The sequence below is a fragment of the Alosa pseudoharengus genome, unplaced genomic scaffold (assembly GCF_046254945.1).
Source record: "Alosa pseudoharengus isolate Yale_2024_CS ecotype anadromous, Long Island Sound unplaced genomic scaffold, YU_APseudo_1.1 YU_APseudo_1.1_scf_19, whole genome shotgun sequence".
In the NCBI taxonomy this organism is placed as follows: Eukaryota; Metazoa; Chordata; class Actinopteri; order Clupeiformes; family Clupeidae; genus Alosa; species Alosa pseudoharengus.
Window position 1 is genome coordinate 19,486,385 of NW_027468657.1, and position 17,500 is coordinate 19,503,884.

General features: G+C 36.1%; 1 protein-coding gene across 1 annotated transcript in view; it reads right to left on the reverse strand.

Annotated features, from left to right (window-relative positions):
• igdcc4 (immunoglobulin superfamily, DCC subclass, member 4) overlaps positions 1–17,500 on the reverse strand; it is an 83,816-nt gene that overhangs the window by 16,824 nt on the left and 49,492 nt on the right. Inside the window, exons 11-14 of the mRNA XM_076292708.1 lie at positions 17,192–17,365; positions 5,162–5,377; positions 3,741–3,858; positions 3,147–3,329 (exon numbers count right to left, since the gene is read on the reverse strand). Coding sequence (XP_076148823.1) covers positions 3,147–3,329; positions 3,741–3,858; positions 5,162–5,377; positions 17,192–17,365 — 691 coding nt within the window. The remainder of the gene's footprint in view (positions 1–3,146; positions 3,330–3,740; positions 3,859–5,161; positions 5,378–17,191; positions 17,366–17,500) is intronic.

Consider the following 17,500-nt stretch of genomic DNA (forward strand, 5'->3'; position numbering starts at 1 on the left):
CAGAAACTCTTGCATAGTTGTAGGGGTTTCTATCTGGGCCAAGGTAGTGTAGTGGATAAGGAGCAGGACTAGCATGCAGTAGCCTGGAAAGTTGGGGGTTCGATTCCCGGCTCTCACTGTTATGTCAATGGCCTTCAATTTAATTGACATGTGTACGTCGCTTGTCTGCTAAATGAATTAATTTGAAAATGTGTTGCAAGGCATAGAAAGTCTTCACTTTAGATAAGCTCACAACATATCATTAACTAACCACTTGTAACTCCTGAGTTAATCATGAATTATAGTATTAGGAAGTGGTTTATAAAATATGTATCCTCACCCTAACTAATCATTAGTGCATGTCCCAGTAACAATAACAACTGTTAAATAATGGAAATATTACTTCATCAACAAAATATTATTGCAAAATTTATGAACAAACCATTTATAACTGTGTACTTTATTTATGAGAATTAACATAGGAACAATGCTTTACAAATGATGAACAAAGCATTTTGTAATAGTTTGCAACTGGTTTATAATAAGAAAATTATTTCATTATAAGTGGTTGTTTCATTACTTACACTCTAAAAAATGTTGGGTTAAAAATAACCCAAATATAACCCAGCCGCTGGTTAACTATTGGACCAACACACAGTATTAGGAAGTGGTTTATAAAATATGTATCCTCACCCTAACTAATCATTAGTGCATGTGTATATAACAACTGTTAAATAATGGAAATATTACTTCATCAACAAAATATTATTGCAAAATGTATGAACAAACCATTTATAACTGTGTACTTTATTTATGAGAATTAACATAGGAACAATGCTTTACAAATGATGAACAAAGCATTTTGTAATAGTTTGCAACTGGTTTATAATAAGAAAATTATTTCATTATAAGTGGTTGTTTCATTACTTACACTCTAAAAAATGTTGGGTTAAAAATAACCCAAATATAACCCAGCCGCTGGTTAACTATTGGACCAACACTACGTTGAGTTATCCTAACCCAATGGTCTGGGTACATTATTAAACCCAGCAGGTTGGGTATGATTCTAACCCAAAACACTTGGTTATATCAACACAACGTTAGTTAAATTGACACAATAGACTGGGTAAAAGTAACCAGTGTGCTGGGTTATAACTATATAAATGTTGAGTAAAATTTACACAGTATATTGGGTATAGATTCAACCCAAACCACTGGGTTATATCAACAGAACTGCTAGTTAAAATTACCAGTTGTCGGGTTTTCTAAACCCAGTATTTGGGTTGCATTGAGAGAAAATGGGCAACAAATAGCCATGCAATGAAATAAAACAGTTCGACATAATTATTTATTTGACAGTTTACTTTATTTTTGAATGGATAGCCTACTCTAAAAGCAGCATCAGCATGTGATAAGTTACTTCCATGAAGACAGCTAGATTCCACGGTCCATTTGGGGGTCAGCCCTGTCAATCAAAGAAAGAAAAAGAGTGAATTAATCACTGCTATTGACAGAACTTTATCAAGACTTTCACGAACCATTATCAGTGAATGATGTTGACAAACATTAAAAATCCGGAGAGAAAATAGTAGCGCAACACACTCGGAAACCATAACCACCTCATGGAGTTGTTTAACAGCAGACTCACAAACGTAGTGGCAGTGATAGTTCTACCGTTAGCAAGCTAGCTCATGTTAACACATTCAGTTAGTTAAATCCAAGTTGTCTATAACGTTAATGTTACCACCAAAAACCACCCAGTAAGTTACATGGCTATAATATGAAGCTACCCTGAATTAATTAATATGTTGTTTGGCATGATGATTACCGTATGTGTGAAGAGACTACTTCGAATGTATAGCCTACATTAGCTGACACACATGCTGCACTACCACAAAGCATTTAATTAACGTTAGCATACCAACCGTCTGCTGTTGGTATGCTAATTTTAGTTTGTTGTAAAAGTTTGTTTTGTTTCTGTTCAGCAGTTCATACCCAGTGAACAAAGACCTATGTCTTTAAGAGTCTGTCTTTGTGTATATTTAACATTAACATGAGCAGTAATTGTAAGTTAATGTTAGCTAACGTTAGCTGGCTTGAATGACACAATTCTTAACCTAGGCTGCTTGAGGCTGAACGAAATTGGCAGGCAGAATATCCATTCATATCACGAAGGATATCTCTGGGTGGACTTTTAAAATCCGTCTGAAAAATAATAATACTACAAAGTTAAAAGCAGATACATACCTTCCAAAATCGCCTGATTTCCACTGCATGTTAACAGCTGCTGGACTGCATGGACGGTTGAAAGAATAACGACTTCCCCGAACTCTCAAATAACTATGCAGCTGTGTTAAAGTTACCATGGTGCTGGGTAGTGTGCTCACTTCAGGTGGGGGAGAGGAGGGGCGCTGTCCTAAACTATCAACTCAACAAGCTGAGTTACAGAAAATAACCCAACATGAGTAAAAACAACCCCACACAATGACCCAACAGTTTCAACTCAGCGTTTGGGTTGAGAAAATAACCCAGCATTTTTTAGAGTGTATTAAGTATAAATCATGTACTTACAAACATATTTTTTGGATAGGCTTATTTACTATGAACAAACCATTTATAATTGTGTGCTTTACTGATGATAAATTATGTATGAACAAGAAATTACTAATGATGAACAAACCATTAACTAATAAGTAACAAATGCTTAATAAATGATGAATTGTATGTGGTTATTATAAAGTGTTACCATATATGGTAACGGTAATTGCATTGTTACCTTTGTTAAACTCATGTCCAGCTCCACTGTATGTTCGCAGAGAACTACCTCCTCAGACTGTTTGCGAGCGTTTGCAAACATTCGGCAAAAACTCAAGGCCAACAGAAACATGTTTGAAAACGTTCCCCTACTGTATGTTTGCGAATTTGAACACACCTCTGATGTAGTGGGACACCAGTGAGGCATTTTGTGTTTGTGATGATGATGTTGTCATGGTTGCCTGGTGTTGTAGGACACCAGTGAGGCATTTTGTGTTTGTGACGTTGTCGTGGTTACCTGGTGTAGTAGGACACCAGTGAGGCATTTTGTGTTTGTGATGATGTTGTCGTGGTTACTTGGTGTAATAGGACACCAGTGAGGCATTTTGTGTTTGTGATGTTGTCGTGGTTACCTGGTGTAGTAGGACACCAGTGAGGCGTTGCGTAGGCCGGCAGGGCTGCAGCGGACGGTGTAGTTGATAATGCGGACGCTGCTGAAGCGTGGACGCTCCCAACGCAGCCAGATTGAGCGAGAGCTGTTCGCCGTCGCCCTGATACCACTAGGGGGAAGTGGTGGGCTGAGGACATCAGGCTGCCTAGCTGTGCGCACACACACAAATAGTACTAATGTCCAAAGCATATTTTCTCTGCTGCATTAACAATGGCAGTTGCAACGGACGAGATGTTTAAGCGCACACACGCACACACACACACATATATACAGTACACACACACACACACACACAACCAGGTTCAAATTCTCAAAGAGGGTCTCAACTGTTATCTGATAAAGAACCAAACAAAACATCATCCTAAAACCAGGTGGCAGCTGAAGCTGAATTAAACTAAAACACATATGCACACTAACAACAAACAGCAAACAAACAAACAAAAACACACACACATGCAGTTCTGTCTCTCATATTCTTCATCAATCCTATACAAAAAAACAGCCATCCCCACTCACAGACACACACAGACACACACAGACAAACACACACACACACATAGAAAGATGCTCACGTATGATTGGGGATTTCTCTGTGCGACCCTTCCATACAGCTGGGTAGCCTTCAGTTTGTTTGTTATATGCCCACACCTTCACTTGGTACACACGCCCAGGGACTAGGATGCAAAACATACACACATTTATAAAGATACAGACGCCCAGGGACTAGGATGCAAAACATACACACATTTATAAAGATACAGACGCAAATTCTACCACAGACATGTTCACATAGTCACACATACAAGTATACCCACACAAATACACATTCATTGCCAACAAACTAAACAAGCTGAATAAAAAAAGCTGGCTCTGTGCTTGGTGCTTAACATCAGTAAAGCATAATTGTGCTTCATTCTTCCACACATCCAGCAACTCCTAACGTTTTGACAAGCATAGCCTACCAATTTACCTTGTTCCTGCCCATCTGAAATAACTCCTCTAGCTTTGCTGTCTCCATCTTTTCTGTTTTTGTTGTTTGCAAAAAGAAACAAAAAATATCCATGATGGCCTTGAAGTCTTGTGTTAGTGAATAAGCTTAACATTGTTTGCTGGTAACCAGCAGTACAAGATCTGTAATCGTTGCCCCCATGTGCTGTCATTTTCTCTCCTGCGCAAACAAAATGTGTGCGTTCCAAGTAGCCTAGTGTGTAATTCTGCAATGCATTTGGTTATTTTACAGAAAAATATAAATAGCCTACTGTCATGCAGTTTATGGGCTACAGTGCAGAGTTGGGAAGTTATGGTAGGCCAATTTGGAGTGAATAATACGAACAGGGGAAATTCTTTCCCTACTCGTAGCTGAGTAGCCTGATGGTAGGCCGGTACGCACAGTGCGTACGGCCGTACACTATAAAGAGGCGCCACTGAATTGGGCTCTCACGACAACCACGTAGTTATCTTAAATAGGCTAACATCACTCTAAGGTTGCCTTCAAGCAAGCAAAACGATGCTTTGAAAACGTATGTTTCGCTAAAAGGGCAAGGGGGGTATCAACAGGACAACAGTACAGAGACTGACAGGTCCGATGGTAGGTCTAATGTTATGAGAGTATTAAAATTTAAAAATAAGAAAACAGTTAAAATACACGAGAAACCCGGAAAAAACGGCAGGGTTAACAGGTATGATCTAGGCCTATCTATCTATCTATCTATCTATCTATCTATTAATGTGAGTCTGACTCAGTATGCAGTCACACACACACACACACACACACACACATTGATATACACACCCACAACAAAACACGTTATAAAAAATAATTATAGAATAATAAAATATAAAAATAATTATAAAAAAATAAAAATAATTACTTAGATTACAAACTATGGATATTCATTACACTGTTCATAGAAATGTAATTAACACACAAAACTGTCTTTCTCTCTCACACACACACATACACACTTTCTGTCTCACCCAGGCCAGTGATGTCATGATATTTGACCCTCTTGCGCAGTTTGGTTGGCTGAACTGGAAGCCTCTTCTTGTCAGACCCCTCCCCATCTTCCGAGTCCAGCATCTGATAGGCCAACTTGTAGCCCGATATCTGCGTGTGATTGGGCGGCGGTTGCCAGGAGACGTGGAGGGAGTGCATCTTGGCTGTGACCTTCAGCTCAGTGGGAGCAAAGAGCACTGCAGGCCACAGTTACAGTAAGACACTCATATAGAAAGTGTGTGTGTGTGTGTATGTGTTCTGGTATTCCTTACATTACGGGGACAAAAATCTGTTTACACAATCACGTTAAGGGGACCAGTTCCACTATGGGGACAAAAAAAACAGGTGCCCATAGGGAAGCCCTTTCAAATGAGTGCTGGAGCCATACTGAAGGTACCTGTGACGTTTTAAGCATTGGCCCATAATACACCTTTTTCAGTGAATTTGTGTGTGAGGTGTGTGTACAGCTGCACCCCCTTATAGTTTCTAGCTGGTAATGCACTCACTGCTTTCACACACACACACATTCCAAATATGGTCTGGTACCGCTCCTTTCCCGTCCCCATAAGGAATGATTACAATGGCAAGTGGATGTTTTTAGTGTTAAACACAGCGATCCAAAAACATTAGCGTTTATAAAGAATAAAGTTGGCAAAAGATGGAAGCTGAGGAGAAGAATGGTCATCCAAAAGAAAAAAATCATAACATGGTAAGTGCAACTGGATGGCAAACAAGTCATTTGTAATTTTGGGTGTGATTATGTTTGTATTTTGACTGTCAAACTTGTAGGTAGGCTACTACATGCTACCTAGCTGGCTGACAACAGCCTTAGTAAATGACACCATACAATTACACTGAGTGTCAAACTAAGTACACAACATAAAAAGGAACAAAATGCAAATAAAAAAGCTCAGTTACATGTAGTCTGTCATCTAACATCTACATCTAACTAGCTAGCCTGTGAGCAATATTAAGTATTAGCTTCTTAGTATCTGTTTGTTAGCTAGCAAGCTATCTCATTTAACATTTCTCAAGCAGACATTAGCCAGTTTTTGACAACTAGCTAAGTCAATGTTATTGAATATAAATGGGTATATGTACATTAAAAAGACACTGCTACCTCTTTAGCCTAACCAATTGCTCTGAGAGAGTAAGTGGTGAAGCTGTTTGTAAGCAATACTACATTCAAACAATTCATTTTTAATGTACCAGCAAACAAGAGTTAGTAAAAATTATTATATAGTTGATAAATTCCCAAAAGTGTTACTGAATTCATGCATTCTACATTCTCTTTGAAAATGTCAAGGCAAATCAGCCCCATCAATGATGCCATTCATCATGTTGTGTCAAATACTGACAAAACATTTAAATTAGAGGTGAAATACATTAATGCAACTAAAGGTAAGGTGGTATTATGGTTTATCTGTTAATATCTCTATCCCTGCATGTTCAATTCTGATAAAATAGCAATAGTCAAATCAGCAAGTTATTATAAGATGCCTTCAATGCTGCTGGCAATGCAAGATGCTTGCCTGACATTTGTGTACTATTAAATGTTAACTATGGCAGTCTGGCAGCTACCCTGAGTGGAATGAGTTTCAGTCACCAACTTGGTGCATAAACAAATTTCATATACAATACTTTAGGCTTCATAGAAAACACGTATTGAGTTGAGTACTAAATTGTTTTCTACAAAGGCATGGTGTCATGTTTCCTGTCTTTTTAAGTATTAATGCCTCTACAGAAGATGAGTCATTTGGGAGGCTGGTTAATGACAACCACTGAAGTCCAAACTCTAGGGTAAAGAGACTTGATGTAGATGGAAAACCACACCTTTGTTTGTTTGCCATGAAAGATATTAAAGAAGGGGAGGAAATTACCTATGACTATGTGGGTAATGACCGCCCATGGAGAGAACAGGTATGCAAAGTATATATCCTCTATTATGGAGGTTAAATACATTATACTAATATTGATTTATCTATTTTACTATAAAAGTAAAAATGCAATTGACAATATATGAATAAAATACACACTTAAATAAACCCACTACCAAGCTATTAGTATAACAATGATTTTAGTATCACTTTATGGGGCAGCCGTGGCCTACTGGTTAGAGCTTCGGGCTTGGAACCGAAGCATTGCCTGTTCGATTCCCCAACCTGTAGGAACAGCTGAAGTGCCCTTGAGCAAGGCACCTCACTGTGTGTTCACTGTGTGCTGAGTGTGTTTCACTAATTCACGGATTGGGATAAATGCAGAGATCAAATTTCCCTCACGGGATCAAAACAGTATACTGTATATACTTATACTGTTTCACTGAAATTATATTCCATTTTCTACCACTAAGTGACATTATAATCTTTTTACACAGAAACAAAGTACACAAATGATCAATGTTGTGTCATTTATTTTCACTGATTCATAAACTCATTCATTTTCTGAGAATATACTGTACAGGATGATTATTAGAGGAGAGACTGGATAGCAGCATATTGCTACTAATAAAGTAAGAGCAATCACAAAAAAAGTCAATCAGTATTAATTCATGAATAACCTGTTTACAAGTTGCTAATGACATAAATGTGGATTTGAAGGCTCCATTGGGTAAACACAACACCAAAAATAAAAAAAGGTATATTTTGTATCAGGCACCCAGTGAAAATAAATGTTTAGCTTCACATAACTGACTTCAAATGGCAAATGCTGAAGTATAGACTTGATATTTCAAATTTGTGATAAATTGTGTTTTGTTTTGTCAAAGAATCCATTGGATGATGCTACTGGCCCACAAAACAACTGTCAACAGGTCCTTTTAGGTTCATCATTTTATATATATTTATACAGCATCTCTCTGTCTTTTATTTTAGTTTTGTATTGTTATGGTATGAAAAAGTATTGGCTTCATCAAATAGTACATAACTAATTTCTCTGATGGCTAATGCATGTTCAAAATGAGGAAACAAGGCTATTTTGATGTTTATCAATTATGAACCATTATTGCAAGGCTTTTTAATATAATGAATATAGAAGCTTACTGTATACTGTGTATCACATACACTTTTATTTTTATTTAACAGGAGTTTATTTCTCATCAATTTCTACTGTCGTCATACTCGGAAATATCGTCATTATGAAATATGTGTTCACAGATAACTAGGGTTGCAGTAAATTCAATGGACTCCCATCCTTTACAGCTGTCCAAAGGTCAGATGGATGATGCTACTGGTCCACAGAGTAGTCACAGGTATTTTCAAATTCATCACTTCAAAAACCATCCTACAGCCTTTCCATGTGTTGTTTCTGTATTATTGAGCTATTTAGGACAACTAAAATGAGAAAATAAGGCTATTTTGATGGTTAGTAAGTATGAATGATCACAATACAGTATTTAATGTAATACATTTATAGAAGTTTAATATTAGCAAAATACATACGCTACATTTTAGCCACCACTTTCACTTTATTCTTTGTTTATTATCACATTATTCTACATAATTACGATGTCCCCATTACACATGTTCATATCTAGCACACTTTCACACACTTTTCAAAGAATAGCTGTGTGACACTTTCACACACTTTTCAAAGAATAGCTGTGTGAAAAATTCAGCATAGTACGTCCCCACAGGGAACTGTACAATAGTGTGTGAAACGTCCCAACAACGCCTGTCCGAGATGTGTAAATACATATACATATAACTCTGCTGTATAGAAAGTATTATTTTAATACAAATTTGTTATTTTTCTCTCAATTTAAGTCTATGTTGGTACGCATTTGATGTTGAAGTTTTGTCTGAAGTAACAGTCAATATATATCCATGCAGTGTAGTATTTACAGTTTATTTCTTGTGAATTTCTCCTGTTGTCATACTCATAATGTTGTCAGTATGAAATATGAACATATTACATGTTTGTATGCTTGTCGCCAGTTACATAATGGTTACACTTAGTTACTCAATTAAAACAAATGTTGGTAACACTTTATAATAACTACACACAATTAATCATTTATTAAGCCTTTGTTACTTATTAGTTAATGGTTTGTTCATCATTAGTAATTTCTTGTTCATACATAATTTATCATCAGTAAAGCATTTGTTCACACAATTATAAATGGTTTGTTCATAGTAAATAAGCCTATCCAAAAAATATGTTTGTAAGTACATGATTTATACTTAATAAGTAATGAAACAACCACTTATAATGAAATCATGTTCTTATTATAAACCAGTTGCAAACTATTACAAAATGCTTTGTTCATCATTTGTAAAGAATTGTTCCTATGTTAATTCTCATAAATAAAGTATTTGTACACACAGTTATAAATGGATTTTTCATAGTAAATAAGCCTATATCTAAAATATGTTTATGAATTATTGTTAATACTTAATAAATTATGCAATATACACATGCACTAATGATTAGTTAGGGTGAGAGTACATATTTTATAAACCACTTCCTAATACTATAACTCATGATTAACTCAGGGGTTACAAGTGGTTAGTTAATGATATTTTGTGAGCTTATCTAAAGTGGGGACTTTCTATGCCTTGCAACACATTTTCAAATGAGTTGTAAAGACTACATTCACATTCATTGATTTAGCAGACAAGCGACGTACACATGTCAATTAAATTGAAGGCCATTGACATAACAGTGAAAGCTGGGAATCGAACCCCCAACTTTTCAGGCTACTGCATGCTAGTCCAGCTCCTTATCCACTACACTACCTTGGCCCAGATAGAAAACCCTACAACTATGCAAGAGTTCTGTTTTCTCCTACTACACACTGTTATTAAACATCAGTAAACTATTATTAAATGCTGTATTCTTCATTTGTAAAGCATTGTTCCTACATTAATTCTCATCTGTAAATCATGTTTACACACAGTTAAAAATGGTTTGTTCATAGTAAACACGCATATCTATATTATATTTTTGAATTGACAGTTGTATTACCACTGGACAGAGGTAGTGTAGTGGATAGGGAGGCGGGTTAACATGCAGTAACCCATAAAGTTGGGGGTTCAAACCCCGGCGTTCACCAATGTGGCCTTGCCCTTTAATTTCATTGACATGTGAAAGTCACTTTGGGTCAAAGTGTCGGCTAAATGAATAAATGCAAGTGTAAACTTTATTACTCATTTGTAAATGTGTTGCAAGGCATAAAACGTCCTCACTTTAGATGAGCTCACAAAATATCATTAACTAACCACTTGTAACTTCTGAGTTAATTATTAGTTATAGTATTAGGAAGTGGTTTATAAAATATGTATCCTCACCCTAACTAATCATTAGCGCATGTGTATGTAACAACTGTTAAATAATGGAAATATTACTTAATCAAAAACATATTATTGCATCATTTATTAAGTATTAACAATAATGTATAAACATATTTAAGATATAAACTTATTTACTATGAACAAACTATTTATAAATGTGTGAACAAATGCTTTACTGATGATAAATTAGAAATTACTAATGATGAACAAACCATTAACTAATAAGTAACAAAGGCTTAATAAATGATGAATTGTGTGTAGTTATTATAAAGTGTTACCCAAATGTTTCCAAAGCTAAAGTGGCTAAAGCCATTACCATCATATTAGTGATTGTAATGTCTATCATTATTCCACTATAATACCACTGCACTACATATTAGGATATTACTATACTACATGATAGGATAACAATATGAATTAATCTAAAATATTGACATGATACATACTTCTGTCTCTTTTTAAAAATATAGTTTTAAAAATCGAATTAATTTCATTTTCACAAATGTATAAAAGAAAGGACTGCACTATGATCAAATTTAACAATTAAAACACTATAGGTATGGCTTGTAGTGCACTTATAACCCCCCCCCAATGATCAGCAGAAGAAGGTAGAAATTGTTTGACTAACAATATTTTTGATCTATTCAGTGGTATAGTGCAACAATTTTAGGTAACACTCCATAATAAGGTGCCATAATAAATAGCAAACTAGTAATTACCTAACCCTTTGTTAACTGTTACTAACATATCTATTTGGTACAAGTTAATAGTTTTTTCATCATTAATTAAATATTAGTTGTTTGCATAAACTGTATGTTAATGCTTTAGCAAATCTATTAACTAATATTGCATTAATATGTGATTACTAATTAACAGTCATATCTTACATCATTTAAATGTTTAATGTTTATTTGCAAACTACTGTATATGTTAATAGAAAAGTTAATGACATATTATTATTTAACTAATTGTTATTAAACTGTGCTTCTGCCTATCCCAATATGAACCAATCTCAATAAGACCCTTAGATAGATACTGTAGATACTTTATTGATCCCCAAGGGGAAATTCAAGAAAAAAACATGGAGCCACCTTGACATGTTGCCACTGTTGTCAGCGCCGGAACCGCTTGCGATAAAGTTGGCTAAGCTTAATTAATATATTAGTGGTATATAGCTATAAGCGTGGGGTCCCTTATAATAAAGTTGGTTAAGCTTAATTAATATATTAGTAATATATTACTATCAGTATGGGGGACCCTTATAATAAAGTTGGTTAAGCTCAATTAATATATTAGTAGTATATAGCTATCAGTGTGGAGCCCCTTATAATAAAGTTGGTTAAGCTTAATTAATATATTAGTAATATATAACTATCAGTATGGGGGACCCTTATAATAAAGTTGGTTAAGCTTTATTAATATATTAGTAATATATAACTATAGTCAGACGGTGAAGGGACTGAGACCAAAACTGGCTTATCACATTTATTCTTTTAGGAAAAGTTAAAACAAAACAACAAGTAGTTGAATGGGCTATATTACATGCATCATTCCTATACCATCACTGTCAGCCCTACTAGCAAGGGAGAAATGGAATGTTCAGGTGCACAGAACGACAGTTTATTAATATTCTGAGACTCACTTAACACTCACAGACGTAGACCATACGGAGGTAATGCATAAACATAATGCTAAACTAAATGTACATTAATTTCCTGCTAGACTGAATTGCACTTTCCATGCACACTAAGCTAAACTGCTTAACTACACTGAATGCATGGAAAGTCGCTAGCAGAGTTTACAGCTAGTCACGTTAGACTCGGTGTGTATGAACTCGTGGTCATAATGAAAACATTAATAAACGTTCTCTAAGTCGCTAGAATTGCACCCAAATCTTACAAATACATGTAAAGTAACATAATACAGGTGGTATATCAAAGCTTTCAACTTAAACAACATTTCACAGTTACAAAAGTGGGGAGTGCTTTATACAGTCAACCTACCCAATGCAAAGCATACCGCTTCTGATCGGCTATGGCAACAATACAAGGACAAAACGCAGCAGAACTGCAGTATAGCGTTTCTCCAAAGAAGGCTCCAAAACACCAATATCAATAAAGCTGCTTAATTACGGCGAAAATCACATACAAACACTAAACTACATTTCTAACTGTTACACCCCTCCCCTGAATTTCACCAAATCCAAGCAGCAACCAAATAGTACTTCTAAATGCAAAGAGTACACTACTTTCAAAGACTAGACAGAGAGTCACCAATTACAGGACAGCCAACCACAAAGGTATCCAATAAGGATGAAGTGGAAGAAGAGGAGCGCAAACTCTCACACAACCAACCACTGGCAGTAGGGTGCCGTATGCACCCCACAAGACCATAAAGCCATAAACCATAAATTCCATAAATTCTCAACAAAGCTAATCATAAAAGCTAGATAAATAATGATATGTCATTAACTTTTATATTAGCATATAGTTTGTAAATAATAATAAATAAACATTTAACATTTAAATGATGTAAGAAATAACTGTTAATTAGTGCCAAAAATATATTTAGTTAACTATTAACATATATTAATACAATATTAGTTAATAGATTTGTTAAAACATTAACATACATATTTTATGCAAACAACTAATATTTAATTAATGATGAAAAAACGATTAACTTGTGCCAAATAGATATTTTAGTAACAATTAACAAAGGGTTAGGTAATTACTAGTTTGCTATTTATTATGGCACCTTATTATGGAGTGTTACCCAATTTTATTTAACCTGTCAATGTTCACATGCTGATAAAGAACTTAGATAGTATTTCCAGCACTCACTCTCTTTCTTTTCTTTTCAATTTTTTAGCATGTCAAGGTAGAGCTACCCAGAAGGAACTGCCCTGGCAGCAGGTGGTGTAAAGGCATATGAAGAGCTTTATCACATCTTGCATCATCCTACAAAAGCAAATTGCAATGTATATCGTGTGAAGATAACCAATTTTATCGTATGGCAGTTTTTGTTCACTTTCAAATGCCTCAGGAAAACCCACACTGAAGGATGTCTTTCTATTTCATAAAGAAAATACCTTTTTTGTATACATTTTTATGTTAAAGGAAAAAATACCGGTGTTTACCAGTTTGAGTCCCTTTTCTGGTTTGTTTTGGATGAACTAGACTGGTGGACACCAAAATTGTTTTAACGATTGGTTAAAAGTCGTTTTGAATCCCCGTTGACTAGTCAGAGTGGCTGTCTACAGGCATGCTGAAACATGTCCTAATTGTCCAAATATATTGGCGCAATGTATGATTTCCAGCTGTCTTATTTGCTATTGTGGAACTATTTTTTCAGACACCTCACAACCGCGTATAAACTTCCGCTCAATATTTGAGCCTGAAGCATAGACGGTGGCGCAGTAATATCAACGTGCAATGAGTCTTCCAACAGAAATCAATGGGATTTTACAAAATGCCAAATAAAACACGACAGAAACTGTATTTCGCTACGCTATTTGTTTTGGAACATCAACGAACACCACTAACCACTTGGTGAGTTGCACAGTTTTGAAAACGAACGTTAAGAGTTGTTTTAGGACATGTTTAAGCATGCCTGTAGGCAGCCACTCTGACTAGTCAGGAGTGACATTCCTTTTCTAAACTCAGGTAGCTGAACATTCAGAATATTGAGATTGAGTTTCACTCAATTTCATGTGTTGATGTTTGTACAAAGCAATAATAAACCAAGCAATACAAATTTGAGCTTAATGTATTTAATAGTACTGTGTGTTGAGCAGGGTAGGAATTTCACGGCGGCCACGACGGCCATGGCCGTCGTAGCCCCTTGCATTGGCCGTGAAGCCCGTTTGAAAATCAGAGGTTTACAGGCCACGGTGGCCTTGGTGCCCCATTCTTTCAATATTCTGCTTTGCGTCCTACTAATAGCGATTTTTAGTTAGCCTGTGGCCTGTCAAAATAATCTTAGCATTCACAGTGCAAATTAATTTAGTCTTTTACGCAGTGGAGAAAGTGACAGCGCAAGAAAGTGCGTCCAATTCACCCATTCTTCTCAGTTGAACTACTCGCGAAGTAGCCTACTCATCACACAGACATCACAAGTATCACATGAAAGAGCTTTTTCTCAGCTTTTAAACGATGTTAGCCGCTAATTGCTTTGTTGAACGGTTCGCGAGAAAAGTAGGCCTAAATATAATTCAATTTAATCATACATTCTACTGAAGGTTTTGCGTCCCATGATCTCCCTACCCATTCATCTCGGTGGAATACTTCACGAACCCTTCTTTTAACACATAACAAACCATATATGGAATAAACAGCAGACCTTACTGAACACAAAAGTGTAAAGCAGTCCCCTGTACAGTTAGCCGTTCCAGAGTAATCTAGTTTTGAATTTGCAGTAAATTTCGACATGCATGGATGTCTCCAAATTTGGGCTTTGCGTTTTACAATGTGTTTAAATTGTTCCACATGATTTCATAATGGGCCAAATACAAAATAAATGTTACAAATATCGCCTAGATATTGGTAAATCATAGGACAGCTGACTAAGAGTTTGTGAAAGCATTTGATCACAAAATGCATGCATCTAGGCTATTTGAATCTCTTAAAGCTGAGCTGTGCTTAAATTGTTCAATACATGATTTCATAACAGGCCAAATATAAAATAAATGTTATATATAGCCTAGATATCTGTAAATATTACATGATCAGATGATTTACAGTTCTATGTAATATGTCATGTTTCATGTTTTTGTAATGTTTCATACAGTGATGCAGGTCTACTGCAGTGAAAAGGCTAAATACAACTTTGATCATTTTTATAGCCTACTACTGTATAGTTAACTTTGGCCTTGGTGCCCTGACATGTGGCCTTTGTGCCCCCACCAAATATGCCCAACTGAAGGCCAAGTGGCCTTGCCCCCAGAATGGTGAAATTCCAAGCCTGGTGTTGAGTATTCTCGATGAATTTTCATGTTAAAATTGATACATTTTTGCATAAATTGACAGAAAAGGGATAGAAATAGACATTTGTCTTCAAAATTGTACCCTCCATTTTCACAATTTTGTGACATCATCATTTAGGTGGAGATTAATTTACAGTATTAGTAAGAGTCGGTGTGCAAAGGATCTTGGTTCAATTGTGTCGGGCGTCCTTTGAAAACTCACAAACACAGTATATGTGATTTAACGTGTCATAAGTCATACTACGCCTTTCTGTGTGCAAATTATATTGATTCAGTTGTGCAGGGCGGTCTTTGCAGAATGCCAAGAACAGCTCACAGGCAGTGGTTATTAGGTTGTGACTTAGGGATAGATACAATTAGGTAGGCTAACTCATATATTTTTGGAAAGCTCATGATGAGTAGATGTCATTTAATGTATCGTCATTCATATTACCCCTTTCTGTGTGCAAATGATCTTGATTAAATTGTATTGGGCATCAGTTGCAGACTCACAAGCACATTTCCAAGTCAGTGGTTATTTGGGTGTAACTTAGGGATAGATTCATTTAGGTAGCCTGAATCATATATTGTTGGAAAGCCCATGATGAGTTGATGTGATTTAACATGTTATAAGTCATACTACGCCTTTTTGTGTGCAAATTTTATTGATTCGATTGTGGGGGGCATCCATTGCAAATTGTCAAGCACAGCTCAGAGTCAGTGGTTATTAGGTTGTGACTTAGGGATAGATACATTTAGAAAGCCTAAATTATATACTTTTGGAAAGCCCATGATGAGTAGATGTAATTTTATTCATCAAAAGTCATACTACACCTTTCTGTGTGCAAATTATCTTGATTAAATTGTGGACTCTTTCAATTGAGAATTCTTTTCTATTTTTAGTAGGGTTGAGTATCGTTTGGGTTTTATTCGATACCGGTCCTAAATCGATACTTTTAAAATGGTGCCGGTGCCGAAAAGGTGCCTGAACCGGTACTTTGTTTTTAAATTAAAATGGTCTAAAGCATGAATTGCTTTTTTTATGATAAGACAAATTTGAACATAAAATTGAACTGTTATATTCAATTTACTATCAATATCTCATTGCTCCTACGCATACAGTAATACATTTAAATGTTAAAACAGCTTGCCATGGATGCACACACAATGGTAAGTTCTGCTTTCAAGTTTACCCAGTGTAGGCGGTTTGCCATAAGGTATGTTAAAACCTCTTGCCATAGAACTGCCAGGTCATGAACAACGGCATACGCAAGCAAGCTAATCTAAGAGGGACTCTACTTTCCAGTAAATTCAGTGTGTTCCCAAATGGTTATTTGAAATGTTTCTCAAATTGCCCTTTTCTCTTAGAATTCCCAGGAATCTGGGGCATTGTTGTATAATTCCACTGGGGTATAGAGGGTTAATAAGACTGCATGTACAGCACTAGGTCCCCACTAATCACAATTACATTGTGTGATTTATGGAAATGATATCCTAATGAGGTCCCCATTAGTCACGTTTATCCGACATTTCACAGGTCCCCATTAAACACAATTCAAACATTACTTCATCAATTCCAATATTTAAAGGTGTGTATACGCTAACAAAGCTTTGGATAGTCTACCTGATTTTTTTCAGACCTCCAGGACCTTTAGAAATGGTGGTTCCCGCAAGTGATGTTCAAAATTACAGTCCCCATAAAACATATTAACCAGTATGTGTGTGTACTGGTATGTGTATGTGTGTGTCTGTTTGTTTACCCATTGTGAGGTTGAGCAGGTCAGGTGTGTGGTGTGTGTGCCATTCTGACGTGGGACCGAACCCGGCGCGGGTTCCAGCGGTCATTCTGACCCGGTACATCTGATTGGGCGAGAGCCCCCTCAGCGTCACCTGGGTCTCGTTACCACCCACCTCTGTGGAGAACACACGCTCTCCTGTAACACACACACACACACACACACACACACACACATATATCAATATGAATGCAGACAACACATTTTACAAACTTATGTTAGATTGCTGGTCCTTTTACACATTCACGTTGTATTGCTGGTCCTACAAAGACA